Here is a 16,650-nt window from a genome sequence, read left to right as displayed (position 1 = left end):
GCCCCGGCTGGGCTGCGGTCCAGCGCTGCCCCAGCGGGACACTCACTGGTAGTCTTGGCCGGCGCCGTGCTCCTCCCTCCTCAGCCGTGCCAGCACGGTGCCGCCTTCCAGCCGGAGGGCCACCAGCCGCGCGTCTTCCAGGACATGCTTCATCATCGCCCTGTGCTTGCCGATCAACTCTGCGACCTCCTGCCCGGGGTGGGAGAAACGCGCTTGGAAGCCCTCCTCCAGTCCTCCCAAGCCTAGCGCTAATGGACACGTCAGTGTGACCCATGTCCTTGCTCTGTCAACCGAGCTAAAAGTGGGTGGGCTTGGCGCACCCCACATGCCGCCCAGTCCCCATGGGAACGTAGCACAGCTCCAGATGCCCTTGCCCAAGGGAAGGGAGATCTGAGGGCAGAAAGAAAGAGGGAAGCTTAAAGGCGGCAGCAGGAGGAGATCCTGGCATTTAGACGAGGCCGTGGATTTCACCGCGCAGCCTGGGCAGCGGGAGGCATCTCCAGGGCCCTGGTTCCTAGGCTGTCGAGGTCCCTCCAGCCAGTCCACCTCTGTGTCTCCTCTGAATGACTCACTCCTGACAGCAAATCACTTGTGCCTCGGTGGCATGTCAGCGAATGTAGCGGTGATGTTTCTTTTCTGGGCAGAGTGGGATTTTTTTGGTCACAAGGGAAGTTTTTTGCAAATTGAAAGGAATCTATGAATGAAAAAGGGCTTGAAAACTTTTGCTGAGGGTGATGGCTTTGACCAAACTGTTGTGTTCCCACCTATCTGTCAAATAACATAAAATACACGAGAACCTACCTGTGCTGTGCGTGGGGTCCTGTGGGTGTTCAGGGAGCGGACTGAATTTTGTAGGAAAACAATGGCTTCCTCGCAGTTTGAGGTGAAGGGCTCCAGCTTCTATTGAGGTTTGAGAGCCAGGAGACATAAAGACAGCTTCTGTTAGATGCTGAAACAAGCAGCTGTGACTTCCCACATTTGAACCCATCTCAGGTTGCAAAGCCTGCCGTGCGGCCGCCCGGTGACCTCTGCACATCTACAGAAATTCCTCCCCTGCCCAGGGTGGGGTTTCAGTGGCATTCTCAAGTGTGCCATGGTGTGGCTGTCCAGAAACAGACTGTTGATGGCAACTGTGACAGGTGTGACACTTGGTGGGGGGATGCCCTTTTCTGATTTGAGTAAAAAGTCCATCTAAGGAGAAGCCCAGGAGACTGGCATGTGCAGCAGCTGTGAGTTGCGCCTTACCCGACGGAAGCAGATCCAGGCACTGTGGCTGTAGGGAAAGGAGCCCTCGAGGTCTGCAGTCAGCTGGGAGCTGTCGACAAATTTGTGCAGGGCCTTCAGGGAACCCACCAGCTCACACTGCCAAGGAAGGCATTCACCGGTCATGGCCATGGACGCAGCTCTCAGGAAAAACCACTAGAATGGCTCACTCCTGGGAAAACTGCTGGGTTACTCGGTTGAGAGGATTGAGAAGCAACTTTAGGGTTCAGCTATCCTGTCTGCTGGTGGCATTACTGGAGTATATGTGGCTGGACACAGGAATCTAACTGAGACGTGAAAGGAGAGACAGCAAAGAGAAATAGAGGAAAGACCAAAAGAATGGAAAAGTTGGGGAAGAAGAGACGGCAAGATGTTAACAGGAAAAGGGAAAGGGCAGGAGGAGGAAGCGAAAAGTGAGAGGATGAATCAAGGATGAGCTACTTCTGGTTTGGCAGAGTTGAACCTCCCCAGACAAAACCAGACTCTGGATAAAGTATAACGACAGCCATCCGAAAGCTCTGGAGGGTGAACAAAGCCACCATGGAGGCAACTGAAACTGGGTAAAAGGACTGGCATGGGGTGGCTCCCTGTTTTTGTGGCTTTGGCCTGAAGGCAGGCTGCCAATATGGTGAGGCTGGAGTGGCTGAAGCTCTGATAGAAAATGGGCATCTTTCTGGCCTAAACAGCCAGAGGATAGAGCTGGGGCAGAACGTGAAGGTCAATATCCACCCCATGGAGAAAGCTGGGGAAAGGGAGCTCCAGTTGTGTGTAATTGGACCTACTCAGTCTAATCAAGTTAAATGCATGCTAAAACAGCATTCTGTGAAGGTTTATAATAGAATCCAGGGTCTCTACAACAGAATATTCACAATGTTCAAAAGATAATCCAAAATTACTTGACACACAAAGAATCAGGAAAATGTGACTCATTCTGAAGCTTCAGGAAAAGACAATCAACAGAGATCAACCCAGAAAAGACCACAGATGTTGTAATTAATTATGACAGGACTTTAAATAAAACAGCTATTATAACTATGTTAATGATGTAAAGGAAAAGATGCTTGCAATTAATGAGAGAATAGGAAATCTCAGCAGAAACATAGAAAATCTATTTTAAAACCCACTGAAAATTTTATAGCTGAAAAACACAATATCTGAACTAAAAAACTCACTGGATGGGCTTAATAGCTGAATGGAGTCAGTGACCTTGAAGATAGGTCAATAGAAACAATCTGATCTGAAGAAAAGAGAAGAAAAAAAGTGAAAAAACCTCCCAGATTCTCAAAGACTTATGGGACAATATCACTACTGTATGTGTAATTGAAATCAAGAAAGAGAGGAGAGAATGAGCAGAAAAGACTCTTAAGAAATAATGATTGAAAACTTCCTAAATTTGGCGATAAACATAAACGTAAATGTTCAAGAAGTTCAGCCAAACTTAACAGGATAAATAAGGAGAAAACCATGCCGAGTCACGTTATAGTCAATTTGCTAAACAAGAAGGAGAAAATCTTAGAAGTGGCCAGAGAAAAATGACACATTTCCTATAGATGAACGTTTTTACTATGAACTTTTCATCAGAAACTAGGAAGGCCAGAAGACACCAGAACAACATCTTTAAAGTGCGGAAAAAACAAACAAACAAACTACTGTCAAGCCAGAATTCTATATCTAGCGAAAATATCCTTCAAGAATGAAGGCTGGGAATTCCCTGGCGGTCCAGTGGTTAGGACTCTGTGCTTCCACTGCAGGGGGCACAGGTTCAATTCCTGGTCAGGAACTAAGATCCCGCAAGCCACGTGGCATGGCCAAAAATAAGTAAATAAAAATAAATAAAGAAAAACAGAAAAGAAATGTGAGGGGAAGAGAGAACATTTTAAAAAAATGAATGAAGGCAAAGTAAAGATATTTTCAGATAAAAGAGAAAGAAGCAAGAAGAGAAGGAAAGAAAACAAATGAGGTGGAGAAGAAAAACCAGATTTTTAAAAGTTTTCTAATGTTATGTTCTGCAGGGGTCCTGCAAGAATTCAAGGCATCGGAGACAGGTTTCCAGCCTCCTGTATGGAAGCAACTAGATCTTACAGAAATTCTTTCATGCGTTATCTCATCTAGGTGCCCTAATATTTAATTTTATGCATCACTCAGGGTCTATCTGTCAGAGTCATCAGTCAGTCTGGTGCTTACGGTCTAAAACCATTACCTGAATTGTTGCATCCTTGTCAGGCCTAAATGCTGATTCTTTATCCACCAGCAGCAAAATACTATGAATTAAGGGAGGAGATGTGTTCTGAAATAAGAAATACTGATTAGCTTTCTAATTTTTAACTTCATTTAGTTAATAAAATTGTCCAATTTTTATTGGTTCTACTTTGATATGTTCCAAAAGTTCCTAAAATGCATAAAATGTAGTTGCCTTTGCTGTGAATATAAATTATTTGCCCTTATGAATTTTAAGGTAATCAGGTTTATTGATTATAATTAACATAGGATAAATTCACCCTTTTTCGTGTACAGTTCTCTAAGTTTTAACATAACTTATAGTCATGTAACCACCACCACAATGAAGATATAAGACAGTTTAGCGTCCCGCACATTTCTTCATGTGCCTTGTAGTCCAGCTCCACAGTCCCTGGCAATCACCCATCTGTTTTCTGTCTCCGTAAACTGCCTTTCCATATATCGTATGAGCGGACTCATGCAGTGCAGTATCGGCTTCTCTCACTTAGCACACTGCCCTGAGATGCATCCCCATTGCTGGGAGGTCAGTAGCTCACGCCTCTCACTGCTCATCATGTTACCTCGACTGCAGGCACCACAGTCTTGTCGTTCACTCAGCAGATGAAGGACATGTGTGTTGTTTCCAGTTTCTGGCGATCATAAACAAAGCCTGTAAACACTGTGTTTTCATTTCTTTTGTGTAAATATCCAGCCATTGGTTTGCCGGGTTAAGTGTATGTTTAGCTTGTGACTAACAGCCAAATAGTCTTCCCGAGTGGCTACACTGTCCTGCATCCCACCAGCAACACCACGGTCTTGTTCTTGTCAAGTTTGTGGTTGTAGTTGTATGTGTGATCTCATTTTGGTTTTAAGTTGCATTTCTCCAGTGACTAAAGACGCTGAACATATTTTTTTTTTTCTTTAGTGGTACGTGGGCCTCTCACTGCTGTGGCCTCTCCCGTTGCGCAGCACAGGCTCTGGACGCGCAGGCCCAGTGGCCGTGGCTCACGGGCCCAGCCGCTCCGCGGCATGTGGGATCCTCCCGGACCGGGGCATGAACCCGTGTCCCCCGCATCGGCAGGGGACTCTCAACCACTGCGCCACCAGGGAAGCCCTGAACATATTTTTATGTGCCTATTTCCCGTTCATCAATTGTTTTTGGTAAAGTCTGTTCAAATATTTTGCCCATATTTTACTGGACTTTTTTTTTCTTACTATTGAGTTCTGCAACTTTATATATTCTGGATACAAGTCTTTTAACAGATATGTGTTTTGCAAACATTTTATCACAGTCTTGGCTTTGTATTTTCATTTTAGTAACAATGCCTTCTGAGGAGAAGTTTTAAATTTGGATGAAGTTCAATTTATCATTTTTTTCTTTTATGGATTATGCTGTTGGGGTCAGAGCTAAGAAATAGTTGACTAAACCAAGGTCATGAAGATTTTCTATGTTTTCTTCTGGTGGTTTTGCAGTTTTAGATTTTACATGTAGGTCTAAGATCCATTTTCAGTTAATTTTTATATATCATATGAAGTATGTGTTGAAGATTTCTTTTTTTTCTTTTCTTTTGCATACAGATGTCCAATTGTTCCAACTCTATTGGTTGAAAAAAATCTTATTTTTAAAAAGTGTTTATGACTTTAATCAAACTCCTGTTTCTGTCTGCTAGATTATACTGAGGCCAGATCATTCCGCAATAAGATGCTTTTATTTACCCAGTGTTTCTTCATTCATATTTCCTAAGGCTTTACTTTTTAATACTTTCTTATAAACAAATTTTAGGCTTTTTTGTAATCCCCTATTTTGAAATGAATTTACTGGATGGGCCTCAGGACTAACTGATATCTATTTTAAGTTCATACTATGTACTTATATTATTGTTAAGTGGCTTCTTGTGGATGACACTTTGTAAATATTTGTTGAATGAATAAGCCATAGAAAAGCCATAGAAAAGAACAATCTTGTTTTCCTATTTTAGAGCCATATTCTATTTCTCTTACTCAGTTTAGCTAAAATTTTGAGTTATCATGCATTAAAACTACAAACAGTTTGGAGAAGTGTTTTATATTTCTTATATATTCCTATTTGAGTGATTTTTTTACTATTAGGATTTGTTACTATTTCAAAGAGAATTAATGTTAATTCTCAGATAAGAGAGAACAGTTAATGATTTATGACAATTACCATGTTAATAAGGTAATAGTTACCTGCTGTGAGTGGGGTAAGGGATGTGCAAAGTCTCAGGAGTTTCTTCCACCAAGGGAAAAAGAATCACTATTCCCTTTTCAAAATGGAAAGATTTTTATGGTATCTGAACTTTAATAATTTAACAAATTTGAAGTATACTTACTTGAGGTAGATATGAAGAACAGCTGAAATTTTTTGCCCTTTGTAAAAATATTTAAGTACTTTTATACATCCCTCAAAACTTAAATTGAAAATGGACACATGATCCTTAAATTCCAGCTCATTTCCATTCCTCTCATTTGCATCGGAAATCTTGCTGTCAGCTGAGCCAAAAACAGGGCAGAGGTCTGCAGGCCAGCTTTCTCTGCAAGGCCCTCAGGGCTGTCTGAAAGCCAGCTTTGTGGAACAGTTATGTCCGACATGGAAAAGAATTGGATCTCCTCTCGTAACCCCATCATGAAGCTCCTTAGACTATTCGTGTGTGATAAAATGTCCCAGACGTAGCTGACGTTTCCCCAGCTCCCAGCTTCTGCTCTGGGAGTTGCATGGGTGGTCAGGGACCACCTCTCTCAGGCCTGACTCCCCCATGGGACCCGAGTGGCCCAAGATTTAAGGGAAGTCTGAACAAAAAGAAATGCTGGGGAAACCGTAAGTGGCCAGGTCCGATCTGCCTAGATCTCAGGTCAACAGCTAGGGTGGGGAAGCGCGGCAGACTTTCTGCGAAGGGCTCGCTCGTCTCCGCCTGAGGCTGGAGCCCCGATTTCCACGGGCTCTTCACGGTTGATGATATTCACGTTCCCATCGGATGCCAAAGGGGCAGAGCTGCCAGTCCTCCCGCTTTAGGAAAGGCCCACGGAGTGTGCAGACGTGCATCTGCGTCTTCCTGGCTGTCTGGCCCTGCTCTGCTCCGTCCCGCACACAACACACACGCGGTACAGCACGCGGCATGCCATACAGCACGCTGTGCCCGCCTCTCCCCTCGCCTGGAAGTTCGGATCCTCTCCCCAAGCCGCTCTGGCCTGGCCTCCCCCGAGCCCCGCCCCACGCAGAGCCTGTCTGCCGGGCCCCTCTTTGCTTTCCCCAGACTCTGCTCTCCAGCTGATCAGACTTGCTCCAACCTCAGTCACTAAATCTTTCCTTGAAAGAACTTCTGTTTGGCGTCCCTAAAATGTAGGCGCCTGTACCATTAGAGATGGAACAGAGGAAACAGTGTTAGCTCAGGAGCCACTGGAGCAGCTGCAGCTCCAGGTGCCTCTGAGAGCCCGGACCCCAGCACAGCGCTTGGCACACAGGAGCCCTGTGTGCACACATCTGAGGGAGACTGAATGTTCTCAGGCTCCCATCTGGCCCTGGGTCCCTGAAACATCCAGTGGTGCCTCTCTCCCTGTTCCAGGGACTCCCTGGATTCTACTCATGAGCTGGAATCCAGGCTTGGGGCTTCCTGAGGCCACCGCTAGACCACCGGCCTTGACCCCGTCCCAGAGGGCTCCGGGACTCCTGGCCGCCCAATGACCACGGCCCACACCCCACAGTGAGTGGCGGCCGCCCCTGCAGGCCTCCATTCCTGTCTGGGAGGGTGACTAACTACCCTGCACCCGGATTTAGTCGGAGAGTAGACACGGAGATGATGTGAAGGGACGTCATCACTGTTCCTGCTGAGTCAGAGTACAAACCAGAACGTCTGCACGGCTGACCATGGCCAGCTGGACTTGAAGGTCTGCAGCGAGACCAGGAGGGGGCAGAAGCAGAAACCTGCTTTGCTCCTTCCACCTCTAAGCACAGGCCCCTCCCCACGTCTCCAGATTCACACGAGGGAGGTGGCGGCTGCTGACCCCCTGCGCCTGGAGAAGCTCAGCGCCCCAGGACGGGACCCACCTGCTCACCTGCAGGGCTGCCAGGGCCTGGGAGAGGGCGGGGGCGGCCAGGCTCTTGCGTGCGTCCACCAGGATGACCAGCCCCAGCTCCCGCACCTCCTTCCTGGAGAAAGAAAGACAGGACATGTTAAATCTCGTCCAGAGTGAGTTTCCCTGTCTCTCCACGAGACGCGTCCCCACCCAGATGCTCTTGGCTCTACGAGTTCGGGACTCTTGGCTTGATACACATCCACCTTCCGCTTCCTGAGGAATCAGCTGCTTCTCAGTTGGAGGTAGGGCAAGCGGGACTCACTGTGGTGGACCAGCGGTGGGGAGGTCTGCTTTCTCTCTCCTGCCCACCGACATCCACGCAGGTGCAGCTCCGGGTGAGTGAAGCAGGGCCTTCATCCAGGAGCCAGAGGCTCCTGGGAGTCTTTGTACTCATTTGTGTGTTTGGGTTGATGCAGGACTGCAGAGCATCCCCTGAAACTAAAAATCTCGCCACGTGCTTTTGAAAACCCCGTTGTCTGTATTGTGTGATCAGAAGCTTCAGTTCCAGATTCAATAGGAAAGAATAACAGGCCGGGACAAGTTGGTATATTCATTCTTCAGAACTTGCAGTGTCCCTGGGAACTGCCTTCCACTGTAGCTTCCAGTGTCCGCGAGTGTTCTAACTGAGCCCGGGACCCGATGCCTGCCTACACAAGGCTGCAGAGCTGCACAGCTTTAGTGCCATGTTCCTGTTCGCCCCCCAGTCAGGTGTGTTCCATTTGGGGTAAAACTGCTAAAGAACATTTGAAGGGTGTTTCTTGGGGAGGCCAGGTACGAGGACATAAGTGGGGCTGTGGAGCCCAAGATGATGCGTCTGGTGTTGGCGGCTCCTCGAGGCCCAGGTGGGAGCAGCCAGGTGGACGCTATGTCTCTGCCCAGGGACTTCTCGGTGCCCGCCTGCTTGGCCACACGGGTCCTGGTCAGTGCTGTCAGGAGCTAGGCGAGATGCTCCATTTCTTCGGAGGGTCTCGTGTCCACCCTGCCGGTCAGACCGGAGGCCTCCAGCAGGGACGGCTGGATCTTGCTCTGTCGTCGTGGGCCTCCCTTCCCTGGTGCCCCCGGCCCTGGGGTTTCCCGTCATCTGCCAAGTCAATAGCGGCCCCAGAGCCCAGCAGGTGGCCTCACCAGGGCCACAGGGGCGGTCGTGCTCAGTGACTCACAGGCTCTCCTCTATGACGTCACCCACTTGGCAGCTGGCAGGACAGCCCCGCCCTTCCTGGGGGCTGCTCCCGGGGTCAGACAGCTGCTGGACCCTGGTCCTGAGTGGCTGAGATGGATCCCTTTGCTCATTCCTGCATCCACATTGGTGCCAACTGGAACCCCAGAGCAGATCCCCTCCCCTTCTGCCTGCCCCTGCTCTGGATCCCCTGACGCCTCTGCTTCGCCCTCACTCCCAGCGGCAGGCAGCCTCCAGGCCCCCAGTCTGGCCCCTTGGGGTCCCTGGTCCACCCCAGGCTGCTGTGCAGACCTGCCTGGATGTCTGGGTCTGCATTTCTGCGGAAGCCTCCGAACTGTCTTCCTGAAGCTGCAGGCCGCTCGGCCTGCCACACGCCATGGTCTTCGGCCCAGGGGGGCCTGCTGTCTTCACAGCGTCTTCCGTCCTCAGAAAGTGCCCGACTGCTCCAGGCCTTGTGTGTGCTCTTGCTTCTCCTCTTGTCTGCAAACCCTCTCCTTCCTCCAGGACACAGTATGTCTGGGAAGTCCCTCTCGGCACTGTGGGCTTGTCTCTCCCTGGGAGCTGCGACAATTCGGGTTCACGTGTGAGTCTCCATCAGGGCAGGAACTTCTGCTGTTGCCTTTTGTATTCCCAGGTAAGTGTGGATGGCAGGATGGATGCGTGGACTCCTGCATAGCGCAGGGGGGTGCATGGATAATAGCCAAGACCCTTTCCGAGTTTAAGGTTCTGTGTATCTAAGAGTCTGATGGCAGTCCTTTCACGAGGCCAGCTCAGGAATGCGGGGCTCCTTGTAACACACCTGCAGGAACCGGTGATGAGACTCTCCCGGGCGCTCCTCCCAAAGATGCGGCATCTCAGGTGCCTCTTCCCAAGAGCTGAGGGCGTGTGGCTTCTCCCGGTGCCGCTCTCTATCAGGACGTTCACGGTTACAGCCCTTGTTGGGGAATAACCAGCCAAACCTTCGGACTCCAGAACAAGCTCCCCTAAGTCTTCAGAAACATTCTTCTCCCAGGTCTTCATGAGCAGGTGAGCAGTGGCATGCTGTCTGCACCGGCTGTGGCAAAGTGGAAAAAGCAGGGGTCTGGACGTCCAGCTCAGCCCCGGTCCCAGACTCCACAGCAGTCTCACTCCTTTCTCTCGGGGGGCCCTGATCAGGACCTCCCTGCAGTGGTCAAAGGAAAGCTTCTGGTAAACAGAAAATGTCATTATTCTAGGACTTTGAAGGTGTTTACCTGAGGCTTATAGAGTACGAACTAGTGCAAGGATGAAACTAATTTTTTTCAGAGTCGTTTCCTTATATTTTGAAATCTCTGCTGAAAGATAAGTTTGAAATCCTAGGCTCAGTGCAGTAAAAGTAGGCCCTGCAAATAACTGGGAGCCTCGCTCTGCGAAGGAGCCTGGGGGAATGCAGTATTTTAAGTCCTTTCCTGCCTATGTGTTCCCACACTGACTGTACCCGTGCTACTTCAGAAAAAATTTCAACAGAAAGTCAATACTCCACAAACAAGCATGAGGTCACGGGTGGTCCTATACCAGGAACGCTCCCACGTCACGCGAGGGCACACCAGGTAGCGTGTTCCCACACGCACGCACACGTGGCCATGAGTCACCCAGCACGCTCTCATGTGAGGTCATGTGACTTCACTCTAGGGACTGCACAGAGATTATTTCTAGCCCCTCTAGCACACCCATGAGACATCCCTCCATCACGGCACACTACCGACTCCAGCCAAGGGCAGGGCTGGGATTCGGGGCTGGGATTCAAACCTGGGCCGTTGACCTTAGGACTGAGCCCTGGGGCTACGTCCACCCGGCACCGTGGAGGCTCTTGGTCTGATGGCCGTGAGGGAGCCCGAAGCCCGTCTGCACCTGATGGGGGTGAGGGGCCCCAAACAATGCGCGTGACTCTGGTTCTCCATCCGCCCCCATCTCTGTCCTTGGTCCGTGGAGAGCTCTGGGGAGGGTCACCCAAGCATGTCTGCTTCCTTGTGTAGGGCGCAGGAGGCAAGGTCCCCTGGAATTCCACACCAGGAAGGTGCAGCTCTGGAGGGGCTGGTGCACTTTCTTCCTGGCACATATGCTGCTGGCTGCCCGGAGGCCCAGCGATGCCACAAGGCCTAGTTCGCGGTCAGTCTTTCCTGCTTTCTGGCACCAGGTACCTCCTATTTGTACAATTTCTTCACCTGGTTATACTAAATATTCTGTTTGTATCAGCTCATGTCTTTAATCAAGGTCACTTCAAATCTTTTTTAGAAAGAGGTGGAGCATAAAACATGTAGACAAATAATGCTTAAAGCCAGTACCGCACAAGGAAGAGCAACGCAGAATCCAGGCCTGTACTCGGGGGAGAGGGGTCCAGGTGCACGGGAGGGACGGGGTGTGTGGGGGACGGCACGTGACAGCCCCGCACGAGGGCCCGGAAGGAGGGGGAGGTGGGAGACGGGACCTGCCACAGTGACGCGCCAGACGGCAGAGCCCGGGAGCCACCCGAGATTACACCTCAGCTGGGTTTATCCTCAAAGGGTCTGAAAACTGGAGGCTGGCTCAGTCCCACCTGGGGATGCTGTGGAGGTACTTCAGCAGACGGGTTAGCTCGGCACTGGACATGTGTTCGCTGGACCAGAGTGGGCCCCTTGTACAGACCTGCACCACCGCTCTTCCCTGACGGTCTCGGGTTCCTGCAGAAACAGAGGTGTTGGAGGAGGTCACTGAAAGGATGCGACCGCTAGCTGACCCCCGAGCTGGACCCAGGCCCCTGTGCTCCTCCGCCCTCCTCGTTCCCAGAACCTGCCTCAAGACGCACCTTGGAGATAATGGTGTGGCATCGAGACCGACTGGAGAGTAACATGACTGAGCCCAGTTAAGGTCTCCCTCCAGGTAAACTTTAAGACTCTGGCGGGTGGGGTGGAAATCTTGAGGCCGCCCAATACAAGCCTAGTATATAAGTTACCTGCCACCTGCCAATGTGGAGCGTGGCCTCTTTCTTCGGTCTCTCTCTGCCCTCTGTGAGTATGTGGGTAATTTCAGATTCCACCCGGGAAGGTCCCAGGAGGCTGTGAACTAACAAGGGGCCATCGTGAAAGGGGGTAGCCCCCATAGGGACACCCGCGGCTTCAAGCTCGAGGAGCATGGAGCCAGGATCTGCAAACACTATTTGAGTTATCGGCTTAGATGTGAGATCTGCTGGGAGGGTAGAGCCTGGCGTTCGCCTGGGCAGATGACAGCCAAGCTCACCTGGGAGGGTGAGGGCCACTGCCATGCTCTGACTGTTTGTAACCACCCAAATTCATGTTGAAATCTTAATGCCTGACTTGATGGAATTTGGAAGTGAGACCTGTGGGAGGGGCTTTGGTCCTGAGGGTGGAGCCCACATGAATGGGATTAATGCCCTTATGAAAGAGAGACCCCTTGCCCACCTGCCACGTGAGGACACGGTGAAAAGGTGCTGACTGTGAACCAGGAAGGGGCCCTCACCGGCACCCACCATGCTGCACCTTGATCGTGGACATCCAGCCTCTAGGGCCGTGGTAAGTGAAGTTGTGTTGTTAAGAAGCCGCTGGCCTGTGGTGTGTTGTTGGCAAGACAGCCATGCTCACCTGGGAGGGTGACCGCCCCGGACTGCAGTAGCTCCTGGTTGAGTTCCAGCTCCTGCCTGGGCGCCCGGCTGGGCAGGTCTCCTGTGCCAGGTGCCCACCCTTCACCCTCGGGGCACAGCGGCTCAGCAAGCAGGTCCGAACACCGGATGGGGCTGCTTCCTCGGAAGCTGCTGCCCTCTGCATAGACTTCAGCTGCACAAAGCAAAGAGACCTGGTCAACGAAAACGCACTTCTCTGGTCTGAAGGCAGCTACAAATGCAAGGAGAAAACAGGAGACCTGTGAACTTGTCCCATTTCTGGTGGGAAAGGTCAGTGAGCACATCTGCAGGTCAGGCTTTTCCTGAGGAGTAATGAATAAATCACATAAATAAACGGGTTCTCAGATCCTGACAACCAGAAAACACCCAAGGGAGAAACATTTTATACCGAATGATGTCATGGATCGTGACCGCAACCTCCTGCATCACCCCAGAGATCGAGGCCTCGAGTTCACACATAACCTCAGAGGGGGCGTCCTCACCCTCCACGCTGCGTAAAAGAAGGGATTCTCCCTCGGCCATCATGTCAGAAGGAGGCCTCGCTTTCACTCGTCCCCTCAAAGAAAGGGTCCTTGCTTCATACATCAACTCAGAGAGGAGGCTTCACCCTCACGCATCCGCTCAGTGAGAGGAGCCTCGACCTCAAGAATCACCTCAGACAGGTGGTCGCTGCCTCACACACCTCTCCACAGAGGGTGGCACCACCCTCATGCATCTCCTCAGTGTGGGGGTCTGGCCATATACATGCCTCAGAGAGAGCTTCCTCGCCTCACACACCTCTTGAGAAAGGGGATCTTCACGCACGTATCACCTCTGAGAGGGGGGCCTCGTCCTCCAAACACACCACTTCAATGAGAAAGGTTTCTTTCCGCCCTCACACATCTCCTCAGAGAGTGGGTCCTCGAGTCACTTGTCACAAAAGAGAATGGGGCCTTGCCCTCCAGTGTCACCTCATAGAGGGGTGCCTGGACCTCAAGAATCACCTCAGAGAGGGGGGGTTGCACCCTCACACAACACCTCAGAGGGGTTCCTCATCCTTAAGAATGATCTCAGAGAGGGTGTTTCACCCTCACAAATCTCCTCAGACAAGGAGTTCTCACCTCACACATCTGCTAAGACACAGGGTCCTTGCTGTCACTTGTCATCTCAGAGAGGGGGGCCTTGTCCTCATGCATCATCTTGACTCCTTTTTGAGCATCACCTCAGGGAGAAGGGGCCACGTCCACCAGCATCACTCAGAGAGTGGGTTCCTGGCCCTCACACGTCACCTCAGAGAGGGGGGCCTCACCCTCACACATCACCTCAGAGAGGGGGGTCCCCTCCTTGAGAATCACCTCAGAGAGGGGGGCCTCACCCTCACACGTCACCTCAGAGAGGGGGGCCTCCTTTCTGAGCATCACCTCAGAGAAAGTGGGGCCTCAGCCTCACACATCTCCTCAGAGATGGGTCCTCGCTCTCATGCATCTCCTCAGGGAGAGGGGCTTCACTCTCTCACAAATGTGACCTTATTTGGAAAAGGCTCTTTGCAGAAGTGAACTAGTGAAGTTTAGGGTGGGCCTTAAATTGAATGATAGGTGTCTTTACAAGAGAAAGGAGAGGGAGGTTGGAGGCACGGTGAGACACAGGGTGAAGGGCAATGAATTTGGCCAAGGGATGCCTGGGGCTCCAGTAGCCAGAAGAGGCAGGAAGGACCCTCCCCTGAAGCCTCTGGAGGGAGTGGGACCCTGGGACACCTTGATCTTGGACTTTAGGACCAGAACCGTGAGGATAATTTTCTGTTGTTCAGAGCCATGAAGTCTGTGGTACCTTGCTGTGGCAGCCCCGGAAATGAATACATGTAAACATTTTCAACAGTTGATACGGACATGGAGACAGGCTTCTACTGAATCAAGTGACCAGACCAATTGTCACAGGTGGGAGAGGGGAGGAGGAGGAGGGGAGTGTGGGGGGGGGGAGAGTTGGGGGAGGGGAGAGTGGGGGGAGGGGAGTGTGGGGGGAGTGGGGGTGGACATTTACCTTCCTCTCCTGTGCAGCTGGGACTCTCCCCTGTGCCTGGACAGCTGGAGCCTGTGGTTCTGGTCCCCACAGCTTGTCCTCCCAGGAGAGCCCCTGGGCTGGTGCTGGCTAAGTGCTGGGAGGCCCGCCAGGTGTCACCTCGGGAGCTTCTGAGGGACCTATCCCAGGATAGAGACCTCCTGGGAAGGGTCCTCCCTGCAGCTCCTGGACCACTCTCCTGTCTCGGGATCTCCTGGGGGTCTCCCGCAGGGCCAGGGATCTCTTTCTGGGTGAGACTGGCCGCTGCCCTGGCCCCCCTGGCCCTGTGGCCGTAGGTCTGGGAGCCACAGGCCTCGTCCCCAATGGATTCCTCAGAGCTGGAGCCCAGGGGCATAGGGTTCTGCAGGGCCTCCATGTAGGACTTCCTGAACCAGCGTCTGGCCTCCACACTGGCTGGGGCCCTGGGCGGCCGCCTCCTGGAGCTCGGGCTGCCCACCTCTGCGTGGAAGGCGAGGGCCTTGGAGCCGTCCTTCTTGACCATGGGGTCCAGCCTCCCTCCTGGTCCTTCAGGGCTCTCAGGACACTCCCAGGGGTCCTGCTCTGAGGGGCCAACCCCGGTGAGGCCTCCACTGGGACTCCCGGACAGGGTCCCGGGGCTTTCGCACTCAGCCCTTCTTGGGGAAGGAAGACGGCGGGGCTGGTCACTGCTGGGATGCCCACCGCAGTGGGGCAGGGTTGGGGTGTGCTTGGAAGGCGTGCTGCCCTGGGGAGCGGGACTGGCCACGGTTGGTGCTGGGGCTGGAGCCTCCGAGGCGCTGTTGGGTGGCGGCTGCTGAGGCCCAGGACCGCTGGGGCAGCTGGGCAGGTTGGCTCCAGTGGTGGGGACAAAGACAGGGTCTGTGACGTTGTTCCAGGGGGTGCGGTAGACCGCCGAGCCTGAGGTCAGCAAGCAGTTTTGCAAGGGGACACTGTTCTGTTCCCCGTGCACCAGTTCCAGGAACTCTCCCGTGAAGACACAGCCGTACATGGTCTCAGGGACAGTGACTTCCTCCGAGCCTTGTCCAAGCCGGGAGAGGCGTTTCAAGACCAGTCTGGCAGGCTGCTTCCCCGCTGCCACAGTGATCTGCAGGTAGAAGTCCCCAGGCCTGAGCCTGACTCCGCGCAGGGGCGCCAGCTGCACCACCACCTTCTCGTGGATGCACAGCGGCCACCCTTCGTGCAGGAAAAGGAAGCCTGTGTACCTGGCCTGGGACAAGAGAGGGATGCAGGGAGATTAGCGGCTGACATGGAACCTGTCAGAGCCCCTGGTCTCTGTCCAGCAGGAGGGTGGGCGACTGGGCCCCCCAGCACCCCAGAACAACAAAGGGATCAGGACTGAAGACAGGGCGGTTAGAAACGCATTTGTGCCGCTCTTCCTGGGTGGCTGGGGGAGGTGGGCAGCTGGGGACGGGGAGACACCGCAGGCACAGTCTCAACCCCAGGGGCTGTGGGGCGAGCGGCTTCCAGGGCCGGCCCCACCTGGGCAGGGGCTGGGCTTTCACCCTCTCGCCCCTTGGTCTAAGCTCGCGGCACCCAAGGGCAGCCTCCAGCCTCTGGAACTGCAGGGTGGGCACCACGGTGAGAGGGCACGGATCTAGGGCCCCCACGTCATGCCAGCTCCCACCCACAGCAGCCGTCCTTTCTGCTTATTTGAAGGGGTCACTGGAGTTTGCAACCAAGCTGTCGATGATGGGGTGAGTCCTTAACCACCTCTTTGAGAAGAACTTGCTCTAGAAAAAGGGTTTTGACTTCAAGATGGATGAGCCAGTGTCTCCGTGGGGCAGGAGGGTGTCAGGCTGTTAGGGAACAGCAGTGGGACGCCCACCTGCCAGAGCTGCAGACACAGGTTCTGAAACGGGATCACATTCTCCTGTTTGGGTTTAGTTCCAGCATTTTTCTTTGCAGCTTTCCTTACTCCAGCGCTGGCTTACTGCACAAACCCTAATTAAATAATACAGAAAATGAAAAAGAAGAGAGGGCTTCCCTGGTGGCACAGTGGTTGAGAGTCCGCCTGCCGATGCAGGGGACGCGGGTTCGTGCCCCGGTCCGGGAAGATCCCACATGCCGCGGAGCGGCTGCGCCCGTGAGCCATGTCCGCTGGGCCTGCATGTCCGGAGCCTGTGCTCCGCAACGGGAGAGGCCACAACAGACAGTGAGAGGCCCACATACTGCAAAAAAAAAAAAAAAAAACAAAACTCATCCTAATATACCTCTAGAGACTTTTAACTTTTCT

The 16,650-nt window shown here is 52.5% G+C and overlaps 1 protein-coding gene across 1 annotated transcript in view; it reads right to left on the bottom strand.

Moving 5' to 3' along the window:
• Window positions 1-16,650, bottom strand: part of PLEKHG4B (pleckstrin homology and RhoGEF domain containing G4B) — a 64,290-nt gene that overhangs the window by 17,481 nt on the left and 30,159 nt on the right. The window contains 8 exon segments of the mRNA XM_029215985.1: window positions 47-189; window positions 802-900; window positions 1,246-1,362; window positions 3,464-3,550; window positions 7,552-7,645; window positions 11,304-11,427; window positions 12,346-12,537; window positions 14,400-15,624. Of these exon segments, the coding sequence (XP_029071818.1) occupies window positions 47-189; window positions 802-900; window positions 1,246-1,362; window positions 3,464-3,550; window positions 7,552-7,645; window positions 11,304-11,427; window positions 12,346-12,537; window positions 14,400-15,624 (2,081 nt within the window).

This window comes from Monodon monoceros, unplaced genomic scaffold, assembly GCF_005190385.1.
Source record: "Monodon monoceros isolate NGI ecotype Baffin Bay Population unplaced genomic scaffold, NGI_Narwhal_1 Super_Scaffold_12, whole genome shotgun sequence".
In the NCBI taxonomy this organism is placed as follows: Eukaryota; Metazoa; Chordata; class Mammalia; order Artiodactyla; family Monodontidae; genus Monodon; species Monodon monoceros.
This window is presented reverse-complemented; position numbering and strand designations above follow the sequence as displayed.